The sequence below is a fragment of the Haliaeetus albicilla genome, chromosome 2, assembly GCF_947461875.1.
Source record: "Haliaeetus albicilla chromosome 2, bHalAlb1.1, whole genome shotgun sequence".
In the NCBI taxonomy this organism is placed as follows: Eukaryota; Metazoa; Chordata; class Aves; order Accipitriformes; family Accipitridae; genus Haliaeetus; species Haliaeetus albicilla.
Genome location: NC_091484.1, coordinates 59,888,977 through 59,902,547, shown reverse-complemented (window position 1 = coordinate 59,902,547; position 13,571 = coordinate 59,888,977). Strand labels below are relative to the sequence as shown.

Below are 13,571 nucleotides of genomic sequence, written 5' to 3'. Positions count from 1 at the left end.
AATGTGAAAATGAGGTTAGAGAAATGGTAGCAGATAATAACCACGAAAGCTTAATACTAAATAATTCAATTTGCATTGAATTGAACTATTCTATGTACAAAGAAAGAAGTGTCACTAAAAACATTTAAGGCTATCCATGTAAACTGTCTGTATTTCTTATTTAGTCCATCTTATCATAATTGACTATCTTTCTTCACACGGTTCTTACATAATAAAAGTCCCTACTCATTCACCACGTCCATAGTTTTTATCCTTCTCCCTAATACAAACAGTAACTCTGACTTCATTAACAGTCATGTGATTATTATACCTGCCTGTATTGTTTGCCCCATGGTAAGAAAAAGGCTGTGTTTAAAAAAAAAAAAAAAGGCTTGTGGTTTTTGTTTTGTTTTTTTTTTTTTTTCAGAATATGTCATGGTGTTTTGCTTCAAAAATGGTTTCCTTTGTGCATATACATAATTTAAAAAATGGGTCAATTTAAAATCTGTTTGGTCTTAAATCTGTTATTACTTGCATGTCATGACTGTTGGGGTGCTTGGGCCAATGATTTGGCAGTGGCCTTCTGAATTTATTCATGTAACTCTTGGATTCATAAAGGGGCATTCGATTATGTTATATAGATTCTGTGCTTGCTAGGTCTGTGTTAAAAGTTAGTTTAAGAGTTTTATCTTTGAGATCAAGTATTAAGAAGATCAATTATTCAATTCTCCTTACTTTAGAGATACTAGAACATCTACAACAGTGGTGAAAATGTGCTGTAGATGTAGAGAAAAATCATATCTTTTTCATCTTTATTATTAAAGATGTGACTTTTACATTGCCCTGGTACTATGTGAGAACTGGATGTTTCCCTTGATGGCTTAATTTGATCCAGCTTCAGATATCTGCAAGCCACCCAGCATAGTCTCCATAAATAAAATAAAATAATTATAAAAATTAAATAAAAATAGCCATTGTTTATTTTTCTGTTTTTTTTTCAAAGAACAATTAAACTTCTTTTTTCTCCTCTTTGTAGATACATTATAAAGAAGAGTTTAAAAAATCTAAAGGGAAGTGCATATTTGTACCTGACACCCCACAGCTAAAACATGTGAAAAGTCTCAGTGCCTTTATTTCTGAGGTAAGACCTAAAAGACTGAAGAATTCTCTTTGCTTCTTACCCTTCCTAAAAACTGTCTTAATTGAATATGGTGGTTTTTAGCATGGGAAGGATGGCTTATTTCAAATAACAATTCTGTTTAAAGCTGAAGTGACTTAAAGCGCTGTAAATAGTGTATACTGTATATTTGAGTAATAATAATTTGGAATTATGCAACACTTTTATTTTAGGATTCCAAAATATCTGCATCTGAGGCAGTCCTAGCTATCCCATTTCATGGATGGATAAACTGAGGAATAGGAAAAGGATTTCTTGTTACTTATTCTGCAGTGATGAGGTTTGCAAATTATTCCTGTGCACGGTTTCCCTGCTGTGGAGAATTCACAGCCTGATATCAAACAGAACTTTTACCTTGATATCATCGCTGTACTCCTTCAGCAAGGGGACTGGGGTAGACATCAGGTCAATGCCATCTGCAGGTCACCTGAGCACTGGCATGCATATATGTGCATGCATGTCAGAGTTTTTAGGTCTACCGCCCCCCCCCCCCCCCTTCTCTCTCTCTGTACTGGCAAAGAAGGAACAGGAGCTTCCAAAATCCCAGAGCAGAGTTTACTGCCAGCTCTTCATGTCCCAGATATAAGGTGTCATATGATTGCATGTCTGATTATTTTCCACAGGTGAGAACAGAAGCAGGAGTTTTACCTGACAGAGAGTTGCTTTTGTTAAGGAACTGCTGGTTCTGAGTGATTTTTCTGTCACTGTGACCCTTGGAAGACTTAAATTTTTGGTGCCTCATTTTTAGTGCTACTGTTATGATTATGATAAAGAGTATCCCAATATCCCTGTCTGGAGTTATGTAATTTATATACATTCTATATTCTGTTTCTGATATATATCAGTTTGCCATGTGGCTACATTTAATATAAATTCATCTGATGAATTTTTTTTATGTTTATCTTCATATTTTGTGAGAAAGAGTGGCATGTCCCAAGGGGCATAAATGTGATGAAATTTTACTTTCTAAGAGACAGACTGTTGTAGTCTACAAAAGCACAATATAGAGAGAGCATTTATAGAATCCATCTGTCTGATTCCAGAGAAAAGCTGCTAATTATTAGTCAAAGACTGAGAGATATAAAGATATTTCAAAATTATAAACCCTGTATGTTTTATGTTTATCACACTGTTGAGCACTCTGTTTGCTTATTGCAGCATTACCTGAAGCCAATGATGTGATGGATGGTTTATCTTGTAAATTACTGACCTCTAGTGTCCCATAACCTGTTTTTTCAAAGCTCGAACACTGGAATTCTTAACAGCATGTCTACTGCAATGAAAAAGAGCCCTCTGTTTTGGGAAACAGCAACAAATGTTACAGCTAATTATTGATATGTATAATACATGTGGGGAACTAGCTGTATATTGCACAGTAAATTAATGACGTTAGACAGTATTATTTAAGATATCTTTGATATTTATGATTACTTTCACAGCAATACTTGACATTATTATTTTATGAATTTGAGAAACTTAAACCTGAAGCAAAAGCCTCCCAGATTTTGAACTATTATTCTGGCCTGTCTCATAAAACTGTTTTGTGAGGAATTGCTAGTACTGAACACTGGAGAAAGTACAGGATAAATAAAAAGTAATTTAAAAATGAGTCTGTAATATGAAAAAATTAAGTAGAAATGATGGCAGACATGCTATCTTCAATGTTCCTGTCCTTTCCAGTTACATTTAATTGCTACTGCTTATTAATGGGTAAAATATTTTTTGTTGGCCTCTCATTGCTCCCATTGTGCAAAACTTGGGAAAACAGAAAGAAAAAAGATAATTTTGGTTTTTGGAAATGATTTATGAAAGGATAGAAAAATAACTGCCTTGCTTACTTTACTTTATACTTCCCCCAAATTATTGAATTTAATTAGGAGATACTTTGCATTGCTTCGTGAATTAGACACATTCACCTAAAGTATTGTAAAGTTATTATTTAAGGAGCTGGTTTTCCTTGAAAGTTTATGACAGCATTAGATTTTTCCAGTTCTAATGGCCTATGCCATTTTATTAATAGAAAAAATAGGTAGTGTCATTACTATATCTTAATTTTTGCATTATAGGTCACCTTTTTTCTCCTGTTTAGGTGAAGTATAAAGGAGCTGCTAAGAAAGACCTTTCCAACTCTCTTTATCAGCAGATGCCAGCCACAATTGACAGTGTATTTGCAAAAGAATTAACACAACTTCAGAGCAAGGTACAATTTTAGAATCATGAAAGCGATTTTTAGACGAATTGTGTGACAGAACATGACAAATTTGAACAATATATTTGAATGGATACTTGATTGCCTGCTTGATTTATTTGGGTGAGTTTGTCATCCAAAGTTTATCACCATAACTTCTTAACTTCAAGAACTACTTGCTTTTAAAATGTTGACAATCTTATTTGTTATGTTTATTAAATATAAATTTAAAAACTGCTAGTGCATTCATCAATCCAATGAAATCCATTAGAAATGCATGAATGCAATAAGGAATTATTGAATTCAGTGACATTGCACCGTGTTTATAGAATAGACAAATCTTACATAACAACGATTTCAATTTGGGTGTTGTATTAGTTTTATAAAATGTTGGATGCTGAAGGGGAAAAAATAATACTTTAATGACTTTTAAAGGCACTTACTGGTAGCAGTAAATGTATTTCTGATGGTCTACATACTACCACTCACAACAAATTTTATAGAATTAAAAATATGAAATCAAGTATATTGAACATAGTGTAAAACATGCAAACAACCAGTAAAATAGTAAATTCCAGTTCAGTTGCTTCCAGGGGCTTAAAAATATAATACCCTTAATGTAGGCAGGTGACCCTTCACTTCTGTTGATTTCAGTGGAATTGTGACTGTTAAGTATGTGTAATATGAATGAAGTTACAGATTTTCATTGTTACTCATGAGAATTACAGCTGATAGATGGTCATGGCTTTCTGTCCACCAAGCATTTCCACATTTTTCTTGTTTTGCCTTTCTCCTCTCTTAAAGATAATAACTACGTATAGTTTAATACAGCCAGTCTGTGGAGTGAACACACTCTGAAATCCATATTATTGATTGTAGCTCAATATGCATTCTTCTAATGCACTGATTTTTCTTCAAACAAAGGAAGATATTCATAACAAAAGAAAGCACTGAAATCTCAGGAAAGCTTGTGGAGAAATGTTTTGATTTAAAACAATGTGTTAATCGAGGCTATGTTAAGCAAATACAATAACATGAAGTATATTTTAGTTTTCATAGTTTGAAATGGAACATATATACACTCAAGTTAAAGCAGCACAGTAGCTGAAATGACATTAATGTGACATTTCATTGTAAAGTGAGTGATTAGAGGAATTACAGTAGAAATAAATTGCGAATTAAACTTGTATAACATTTTTAAACCGTTAGCTTGATTTATAAAACATTAGTTAACTAGTTTGCCACAGATTTACTCCTGGATTCATTCCAAATGAGTACATTCTACATTAGTTTACGCAAATGAGGTTAATTAACATCAGCGATGTGGCAGAAAAGATAAATAACTGAGACTAAAAATGAAACCATTTGATTCATCAAGAAAACCCCTTTAAGGAAAAGACTGACATTTTCATTTGGTATTTTTTGAAGGTTTTCTTCAATCATCCAACAGTCATAGAGAAACAAATATGCATATAGGATGAGTTATATTTAAGTAGAAACTTTTCCTGTAAAATTCATACCATCCCATTAGGAATAGATGCATTATAAATCATAATCTACCATAAAACTTAAAGATATGCTGACACATTTTTCCAAATTGTGGTTACTGTTGCAACGGACCTGAATTTAATGCTACTTTGAGAGAGATCCTAGGGGATTTTCTAGTGGAAAATCTTCTCTGCAGTATTCAAATCTAATCCATATTGTGCCTATTGCTGCGGTACCTAAGTAGCTAATACGAGGATTTCAGATTTCAACTGGGTCAGGATATGGCAGAGGGGATTTCTGCTGCATCTATCTAGCCGGGTTTGTGAATTTACAGGTCATCACTTCAGCAAGAGGAGGCCATGGATATGCCATAGGAAGGAGAGAGAACAGCACTGGCTGGCCATTGTGCCAACCCTCCTGCAAAAAGGCTGTTGCAAGCACAGAACTGCAGTCTGTTTCTCAATTATAGTAAGCTGATTTTAAATAGGTGCTGATTTCCCGAGACTGGAAAATAGGAGTACGTGTCCTCCTCCTCATCTGCATTAGAACAAATTTACACCTTTGACTCCCTTTTTGTGCTTCCTGGATGCAAGGCCGGGCTTGAATGCTTTTGTAGCCAGATCAAGCAGGTGCTTTCTCGCTCTGTGATGGCATGTTCTTGGCAGGATCCGTAGCCTTATGTGCCAAGCAGGTGTGTCAGGACGAGGGGATCACGGTGTGGAAGAAAGAGAGCCACTGACTCTCCCCGCTACTGCCTGCTGGCAGAGGAGTGCCCAGGCTGGTATGCCTCTGCTGGGTGATCTCCTTACACTGGTGTGTCCTCGGCAAATGGCCTCTCCTGTGATTTGATGTTTGATCCTGAAATGGTGCTGCTGCCCTGCTGTTGCCCAGCAGCTTCGTTTTCAGCCTACCTAGATCTAGCCCAATTTATTAATTTTATACACGTGTTTCAGATCACACTCATGATTCGGGAACTTGGAGGCAACTAGGGGAAATTATCCCCCACCTACAGCTGCCCTCCACTGTCCTCTCCAGAGCAAACAGACTGCCATAGCACTATCCATCACTTCTGCACGCTTTAACTGATAGGGCAATTGTCATTGACTTCAGCAGAGCCAGAACGTCGTTCTGTAAGGTTCCAGACATACAATGTCAGCATTGACAGGAGCTTACCATAACGGAGAGTACAACACACTGACAATTGCTGTTCGCCTCCTGTGGAGCTTTCTCCCTATGTCGGCTGTATTGATTCATGCTCAACTCCCTCTTCAAGATACACAGGAAAGACTAAAACAAGACCACCTCTGCTGGATTTTGCATAAAGCCCACGTTTGGTCTTTGGCGTTCTATGTAGAACTGGCACGAACGTGGAAATAAATACCCATGGAAATAAATACTCATAGAGAAGGAAATCCATCCAAAATTTTGACAAAAAAATCATGACACCGTTTATGGGAAAAAAAAGTTTCAGGAGAATGAAAAAGAAGTTTCATAGCCCCACATACTTGGGTGGCTTTTATCAATTTCATTTTTTCCTCTATGCAGAAAACGTAACTGTTGCCTTCTAAATAGCTTTCTTGAGAGTGAGCAACCAGATTTTCCTCCCTCTCTTTTGTCATAGCTGTCCCCAGGGTAAGCTAGAGAGAGCAGAAGTCCCTGTCCTCGCTGCGTAACTTCACCCTCCTTCAGCCTACAAAGCTCTCGCCAATTTCCATGTTCTCTGCAATGAGAAAATAAAGTTGATGAGAGCAGTCTAGGCAGGGAGCCCTCATTTTGATTTTCCTGAGAGGAAATGGACATTTTCTGGAAAAATTGCAATTTTCCTGTGGAAAATATTTCTGAAGGAAAATTTCTGATCTTTGCTGGCTTTGTGCCAAGTCTTTTTCTTGTCTGAAGACCAGTATACTAAATTCTTCCTTACGCAGAACAATTTTTTTAATAAGGTGTCACAAACAACGATAAAGGTATTTAAAATTGCTTGAGGGGAAAACAATGTTGAAAAAAAGTATGCTTTTCATCACTTTTTTCATCACTTTATTTCTGCCATAAGAAGAAATTGCACTGTTTTTCTTCTTATCTGAAAGGAATAATCTAAAGCAAAGTGAAGGCAGTTTAATTTTCTCCTTTGCACAGGGCAATATCTCACATAGTAACTATATGTCAATGCTCAACAGTATTTTCTGTTTGTTTTTAAAGATGATGAGCCAAGTGAATCTTAAGCAATATTTTTAACTTCCAGAGAAAGTTTCAGAGTTTTTCTTACTTGTGGGCAAAATCCTCTTTTTACTTTCATATGTTTGGTTTTTTTTTTTTTAACTATGAGAAAGCTATTTACTGTGGTTTACTGCAGCATTTACAATCATATTACACATTATCACACTGTTTTCTGTAATTCTTCATGGTTTTTTATGGCATCAAATCTCAAACATGAGATGTTTCTCTCATGTTTGAGATTTCCTCTTTTTTTATGGTAGCAGGTATTAGTCTCCTGGACTTCTCTAGTTTTATTTTACACATATACATTGGATAATCTAATTCTCTATCTAGAGATTAAAGTAGCATTTTCTGTGTTGTTGAACATTTCCTCCTACAAAATCCTACATTGTGGATTTTAAGTTCAGAGCTCAGCTTACTGATTATAAAGGGAAATATATATTAAAAAATTAATAGTGTTTAAAGTATTCCAAAACAGAGGGTCAGTCAGAGTTAAGTTGAAAGAGCACAAAGCCTTTCTTAATGCAGCTTCCTGTTGATACACTGGTGTACAAGAGAGATAAGAAAATAAAAAATGAGTACTTACAAATTAGTTCAATCTGAAGTCATACCTACTTAAATAATTGCCTTGTATTTCTTGAGTTAATAAATGGTGCCACTACAAAGTAGAGGTTACATCGGTGACCTGTAATACTTGATCTCTCTGTAGAGTAGTTTCATATGTAGATCTGATAAAATTCGGTTTAGCTAAAACTTGAATATTAACATGAAATGAGAAATAAATGTACACATGCTAACGTGTAAAATAATGGTCCTAAGAGTATTGACGAAATAATCCTCATAAACGTTTTTCTATGCTCCCTTGGAACTGATTTACAGGTCTGGGAATAGTTCTGCACTAAACTGTCCAAAACTAAACTAGACAGCTATTGAACTCTCCTAGCCTGTGATCGCTTCAAGGTTACTTAAGTCAGTTAATAAGGATAATGTGTAAAGATAGGAAGAACATAGCCATCAAACAGCAAGTCAAATATTCCTATATTAAGCTAAAGAAACAGTCATCTTTTCCCAAGATAGTGGATGCTGAATTGTAATTTCTGTTAGTTTTCTCATGTTGGGAGTTGATGTGCTTTTGTTCTTTGATGTCTTGGTTATGTTGCCCATTTGCCAACAGAAAAACACAGATGTTGAACCAGCAAAGTGGCAATGTAATAAAATATCTGTAAATTAGTAGATTTTGGAAGTAACTGTACGGGTCTGCTTTTCAGAATGGTATTAAGTAGAAAACATCTTAAAAGTGACAATGTGAAGCAGGAGAAGTAGTGAAAGGTTTTTTGTGACATATGTTTATATAGTAATTACACTTTTGCAGGGGATCATTTGTTAGTGATGCTTCAGTCTTGTTGACAATTATTTGCTTTGCCAGTTGCAAGTTGTAATCGGTATAGTGAAGTTATAGACATTTTTTTGTTTCAATTTAAGTTGTGTTTGTTTCCTCAGAGGCCTGGTCATGTTGGATTTACACTGTATAAGGAGATGGCACATTTTAAGTTTCCTAATTTGATACTTTCATTCATATAGTAGCAGTGCAAAAAAACCCCCCTTTTTGTCTTAATCTCTCAGCCTATATATCATTTTGTAATCTGGGATAGTCAGGACAGATACTAATATATTGCCTTGGGCACCCTGATCTGTGACTCAGATGCAATCTTGCTGCCTTAAACACAAACAGATATAACATTTTCTCACAGTTCTAGTATCCTGTCCTAAAAGAGTCCAAATCACCGTGGTCAAGAGTTCCCATCTCAAGACTTTCACAGTATTCTTTTATTGCTATCGAGGGTTTTAATTTCAAATCCTTCTCCTCCTGACCAGCTTTCAATCTTATTTAGTATTTGCTGTTTTCTTGGGGATTATTTTAATGCTTGCTCCTGAGAGCTATTAGAAAATGAATTTTCTTGATGCTTGCTGCTTCTTCAGGCATCAAAACCTGGTGAATTTTCTTAATGTAAGCCTAAAAGCTTCTGACAAGGATAAGTGCAAGATCAGCTTTTCAGGCAGTTTTAGTATGTGAGTGTGTATATATGTAAGTATAACAGTACAGTGAAAGCTGGATGAATGCCCAACATTGTGCTCAGTTTCTATTATAAAAATAAATTTGTTTATGAACTCACAATCCAATTCCATTTTCCTTTACCATGATGACAATTGAACGTAAATATTATTTTTCTTTTATTATTTTTCTTTCTGAACCTAGGGGCTAGTCAAAATGTGTATTGTGCTAGTAATTTCCTAACAGTGGAAGAAATAGCTGTTTGGGCTATGAGTATTTCATGTAAACCTGTTTGTTTATGAGGAATGCACAAAACCTTTTTTTTCTGAAAAAAGAAAAAAAAGACTAGCCTGGAATAGTTACTTAGCTGATGCATTCAGGTTTATTTTGAGCAAAAAAAGCTTTTGTTTATGCTTTTCCCTGGGCTGTCTTCTCACCTTGTTAAAGTTAATTTTCTGTTTCTGTATATTTCTTTTTCTTCCCTCTGTCTACACATACCTCTGTTGCAATAATAGACACAGAGAAACCTCTCTGCTGACTGTACCTCATATGTCTCTCTTTTGGGTGGAAGCTGCTCTTGTTTCAGGGTTCTGGTTCCATTAAGGAGCTTAATTATTTATTACATTTCTTCCCGTATACAGGCACACTACGACACTAGGTTTAACCCAGCTTGTTTTATTATACCTGCTCTGCTGAGGTCACAAAAATGTAATGTTGCTCTTTTCAGGTTCTCTATAAACAAAAACATGATGCTGAGAAAGGAACTTCAGGTTATGCACATATGAAGGAGCCTCCAGATATTAAGCATGCCATGGAAGTCAATAAATACCAGAGTGATGTAAGTACTCCCCCAACTGAAATTTGCTTGTTTTAGGTAGCTACATCTATTATAGCTAACTGAAATTAGTTGGGCATGGAATATTTTCATATTTCATTAGTTGGTATTTTTTTACATTATTTGCTCTGAAGTAATTTGGGACATGATGTGTGTATAAAATACTCTATGAGTAATGGTATGTGACTTTTATTCTAAACTGCAGTGGAAAGCAGTTATTACTCTTTATTAGTAATAATTGTTATTAAGTGCTAGCACTTTGAAATAAAATTACAAATGCAGCTTCTCTGAATTCATGTTACCTACTTGTGCTTTAAAAGTGTGTAAAGCTATTTGTTTACATGAACAGCAGCATGGTTTCAGTGTCTTACACTGTCAACACTTGGACAGTTCTTCAAGGATTCCCTATGGAGGAGAGAAGGGGGCTGTTTCTGCCCTGCTCTTGCACACTTTTATGCACATGAATAACTTTGTTCCTATCTCATGAATACGTATCAAATGAGTTTCAAAGAACAATTTATGACTTATTTTACAGAATCTGAGCCACAGAGTTCAGTCTGATGCCTGGCATGAGTTTATACCATTGACCAAAGTGTTTGTTCTTGTAGTTTTTCTTAGATAGTTTACAAATAATTTAGAGTATTTAGCAATATTTTGAAAGTTGGTTGCTTTTTTGGTGTTTTTTTTTTTTTTTAACAGCTGCTTGTTAACTTCTTTAAGTTCTTTAGGTTTTCACAATATAAAAGCCTAATAATAGTATTTACATTTTGTATTAGTGTCAAGTCAGGTTTGATTTCATGGTTAAGCTAGCTTATACTAGCTCAATGCACCATTGCTGGGGGCAGAAATGCTACTAAGATTAGTGTCTTGAATGATACAAACACAACTTTGAAGAAAAATGTATGTTAGTTTTAGGTTTTGTAAAAGCTTACTTATGATTAGGAGAAGATTGGCTAAAATGGTGAGGTGAGGTCATTTTAAAGGCTACTCAAAGAACAGCTGACATGTAAATACATTTAAAGTTACGATCCGTTTCCATTCTTCTTAGGTAACCAAGTCTAGTCAGGTAGGTATGTGATTTTTTAACTCTTGTCTCTAAGATAAAAGGGATATTCGTTTGCTGCTAACAATGTAGAAAATGAAGCTTGGGTATTAATTTCGAATTGTCTTAAATTTACCCTACCTTCCCTGCTGACAGTGTAACAAACACTCTTAGGTTTTGTAGGCTGAAAACTAAATGTCAATGTTAGATGTATGTCCATGTGTGCAGAATCTTGACAGCTGGCCGCTGATTAAAAGGCTGCTGGAAAACTTCAGGGAAGCATTATGTTTGAAGAATAACTTTTTCTTCTGCTGGGAAATACCTGCCTTGGAACTCCCAGCAGTAATTTGCAACCTGCCTTGATTACAGAATTGCCTCTTCCTGTCAAACTCCAGCCATCTCTGCTGTTAGAAGCATCAGGATATCAGATTGATGGAGGGTAGGAGCTGGGAACGTGAACTTCTCTCCCCATAGCCAAGAGTTTTTTTTACCTAGCAGAGGAATGATGGTGGACTACTAGGGAAGGAAGTAATGTTGGGAAGAGAGTTGGGAATCCCTCTCAGAGAAGGTGGTGGGACCAGGAGGAATAGGAGATGAGTTTTTGTATCAAATTCATCATGGTCTGAGGATGCGTATACTAGCGCAAAACCCATTCCCCTTCTGCAGCTGTACATCACCTGCTAACAGAATTAAGGAGAGCAGGGTACAGATGTGAGAGTAAATGAAATTCAGTTGTTTCATCTTCTTTCACCCTTAAAGCAAGCAAAAGAAAGGAATTGAAGGCAAACATAGGAGGGAAGGATGCTTTGATAAATGAGAACTTTTAACAGCATGTTAAAAATAATGAAAAATATGAAGGAAATTATTTTCAGCCTGAGCAAACTTCAAAAAAATCAAACAAACCCTCCATATCCAACATAAAACTCTAACCACTTAGTCTCATCTGTTTAAGAACAGATTCTTTCTGGTTGCTCATGGGGAGCTGCAGTGCAATGGGTATATATCTTTATCACACGTAAAGGAGCAAGTTATGTAAGTCCAGTTGTTGTTCAGTGGAGTTCCACAGCTCCTCTGGGTAATTGTTTGGGCACCATGGTGAATAGCTGTGGATTTCTTGCTTTGTAAGTACAGGTTTAATTAAAAGCCGCATGAGTTTTCATCTTTGAGTCAGAGCGTGGAATAGCAAGCATCCCAAATGTGGAGCATTTGTCTTTCCAAACTATTTCAGGTTATTTGTAGAACCACAGCTTTGAAAGTGCAGGGAAAAAGGGGGGAAACTACTGGGGGAATAGAAGGACAAAGCTCTTTTATCCACCACTCATTACAGTATACCTATGGGAGCAGAATGCATGTTTACCTACAATGCTCTGCCAACTCAATTCAACCTTTACACGCAGGGTTTGCATCTAATAGGATTAGGATGTGTTTAAGACTATTTACTCAGCCTTAAAATAAGGCTGACATTTATACTCAACTCTGCGAAATGTGCAATTTCCTTTAAAAATTAAGACTGTATTCAACTTACAATACATTTGTGCTGACATTTTGAAACTGTCATGTGCTGTAGGCCTTCACACCACTTTGAATATCATTAACATGCTCTGTAAGTGTGGGCTGAAGCTGCGTAATAGGGAAGTACTGTAAAATCTCCTGAACAATGTGATCATGTATAAGAAAAACATTTTTCTCTTCTTCATACTTAGACTGAAGAAAATTGCTCTCAAAAGAACAAAAGTGACTTTTTTAATGATAGGGATTTTACTTGAAAAATAATTTAAATACTACCTAATGCTTGAAGGAAAGCACGTTTATCCAAACCAGAGTACTTTTCTCTATAAATTGTGTTTTGTGAAGTGAATGTTAATGATGTGACTTTGGCATACAAAGGCATTTGGAGAAAAGTGAAGTAAGGACCATCAGCCTACTTTATGTCTGTGCTTGGCTGATGTCATTTAGCTCATCTGGAAGTTTCCGAACTTGGGACCAAAATTAAGTGGTGGCCCTTAGAAAACCATCAGGTCACAAAATAGTGGTTTGGCTTATGTGTAGCTGAGGATCACATGGATGGAAGAAAGTAATTGAACAGTGAAATGATGTGACAATTAAGTTTCTAAAGCAAAGCAAACACTTGCTGCATTGCACATAGCATTTGATGAAGGTACTCAAAGCTGTGGATCATAGTTTTGTCTGTTCCATGACCTGGTCCATCACTGGGCATTATGAATAGCAAAAAAATGTTAAGTATTTGTACAGCAATTTATATGTTCTACTTGGTTAAAATTACTGATTCTCCTTACAGCATTACATTGTATGAAATAAGGGAGTGGTGTTTTGATTTTACAAATAAGAAAACTTGCAATGGACTCATCTGTGGACATTTAAAAGGCAGTTTGCAGATCTGAGGTTGGAGCCCTGGTATCTTTTCTCTTACGCATGTTTCATACTGTGTATGAAACAGTGCTGCTTTTAAAATGTTAGTTGACAGTTGGGCAAACTTTTGATGTATATGTGTGCTCTTTGCAGTCCATGTGACATCAGTAGTGGTAATTTATAATGTTTCACTGACCATCTAAATTTGAATATGTAAGAAGTCTG

General features: G+C 35.8%; 1 protein-coding gene across 5 annotated transcripts in view; it reads left to right on the top strand.

The window, feature by feature from the left end:
- Window positions 1-13,571, top strand: part of NEBL (nebulette) — a 273,670-nt gene that overhangs the window by 182,857 nt on the left and 77,242 nt on the right. For 3 of the 5 annotated variants that reach the window (XM_069776673.1, XM_069776645.1, XM_069776637.1), the window contains exons 4-6: window positions 1,016-1,120; window positions 3,246-3,356; window positions 9,827-9,937. The exons of the other annotated variants lie outside the window; for them this stretch is intronic. In XM_069776673.1, the coding sequence (XP_069632774.1) occupies window positions 1,016-1,120; window positions 3,246-3,356; window positions 9,827-9,937 (327 nt within the window). The remainder of the gene's footprint in view (window positions 1-1,015; window positions 1,121-3,245; window positions 3,357-9,826; window positions 9,938-13,571) is intronic. 5 annotated transcript variants of the gene reach the window in all.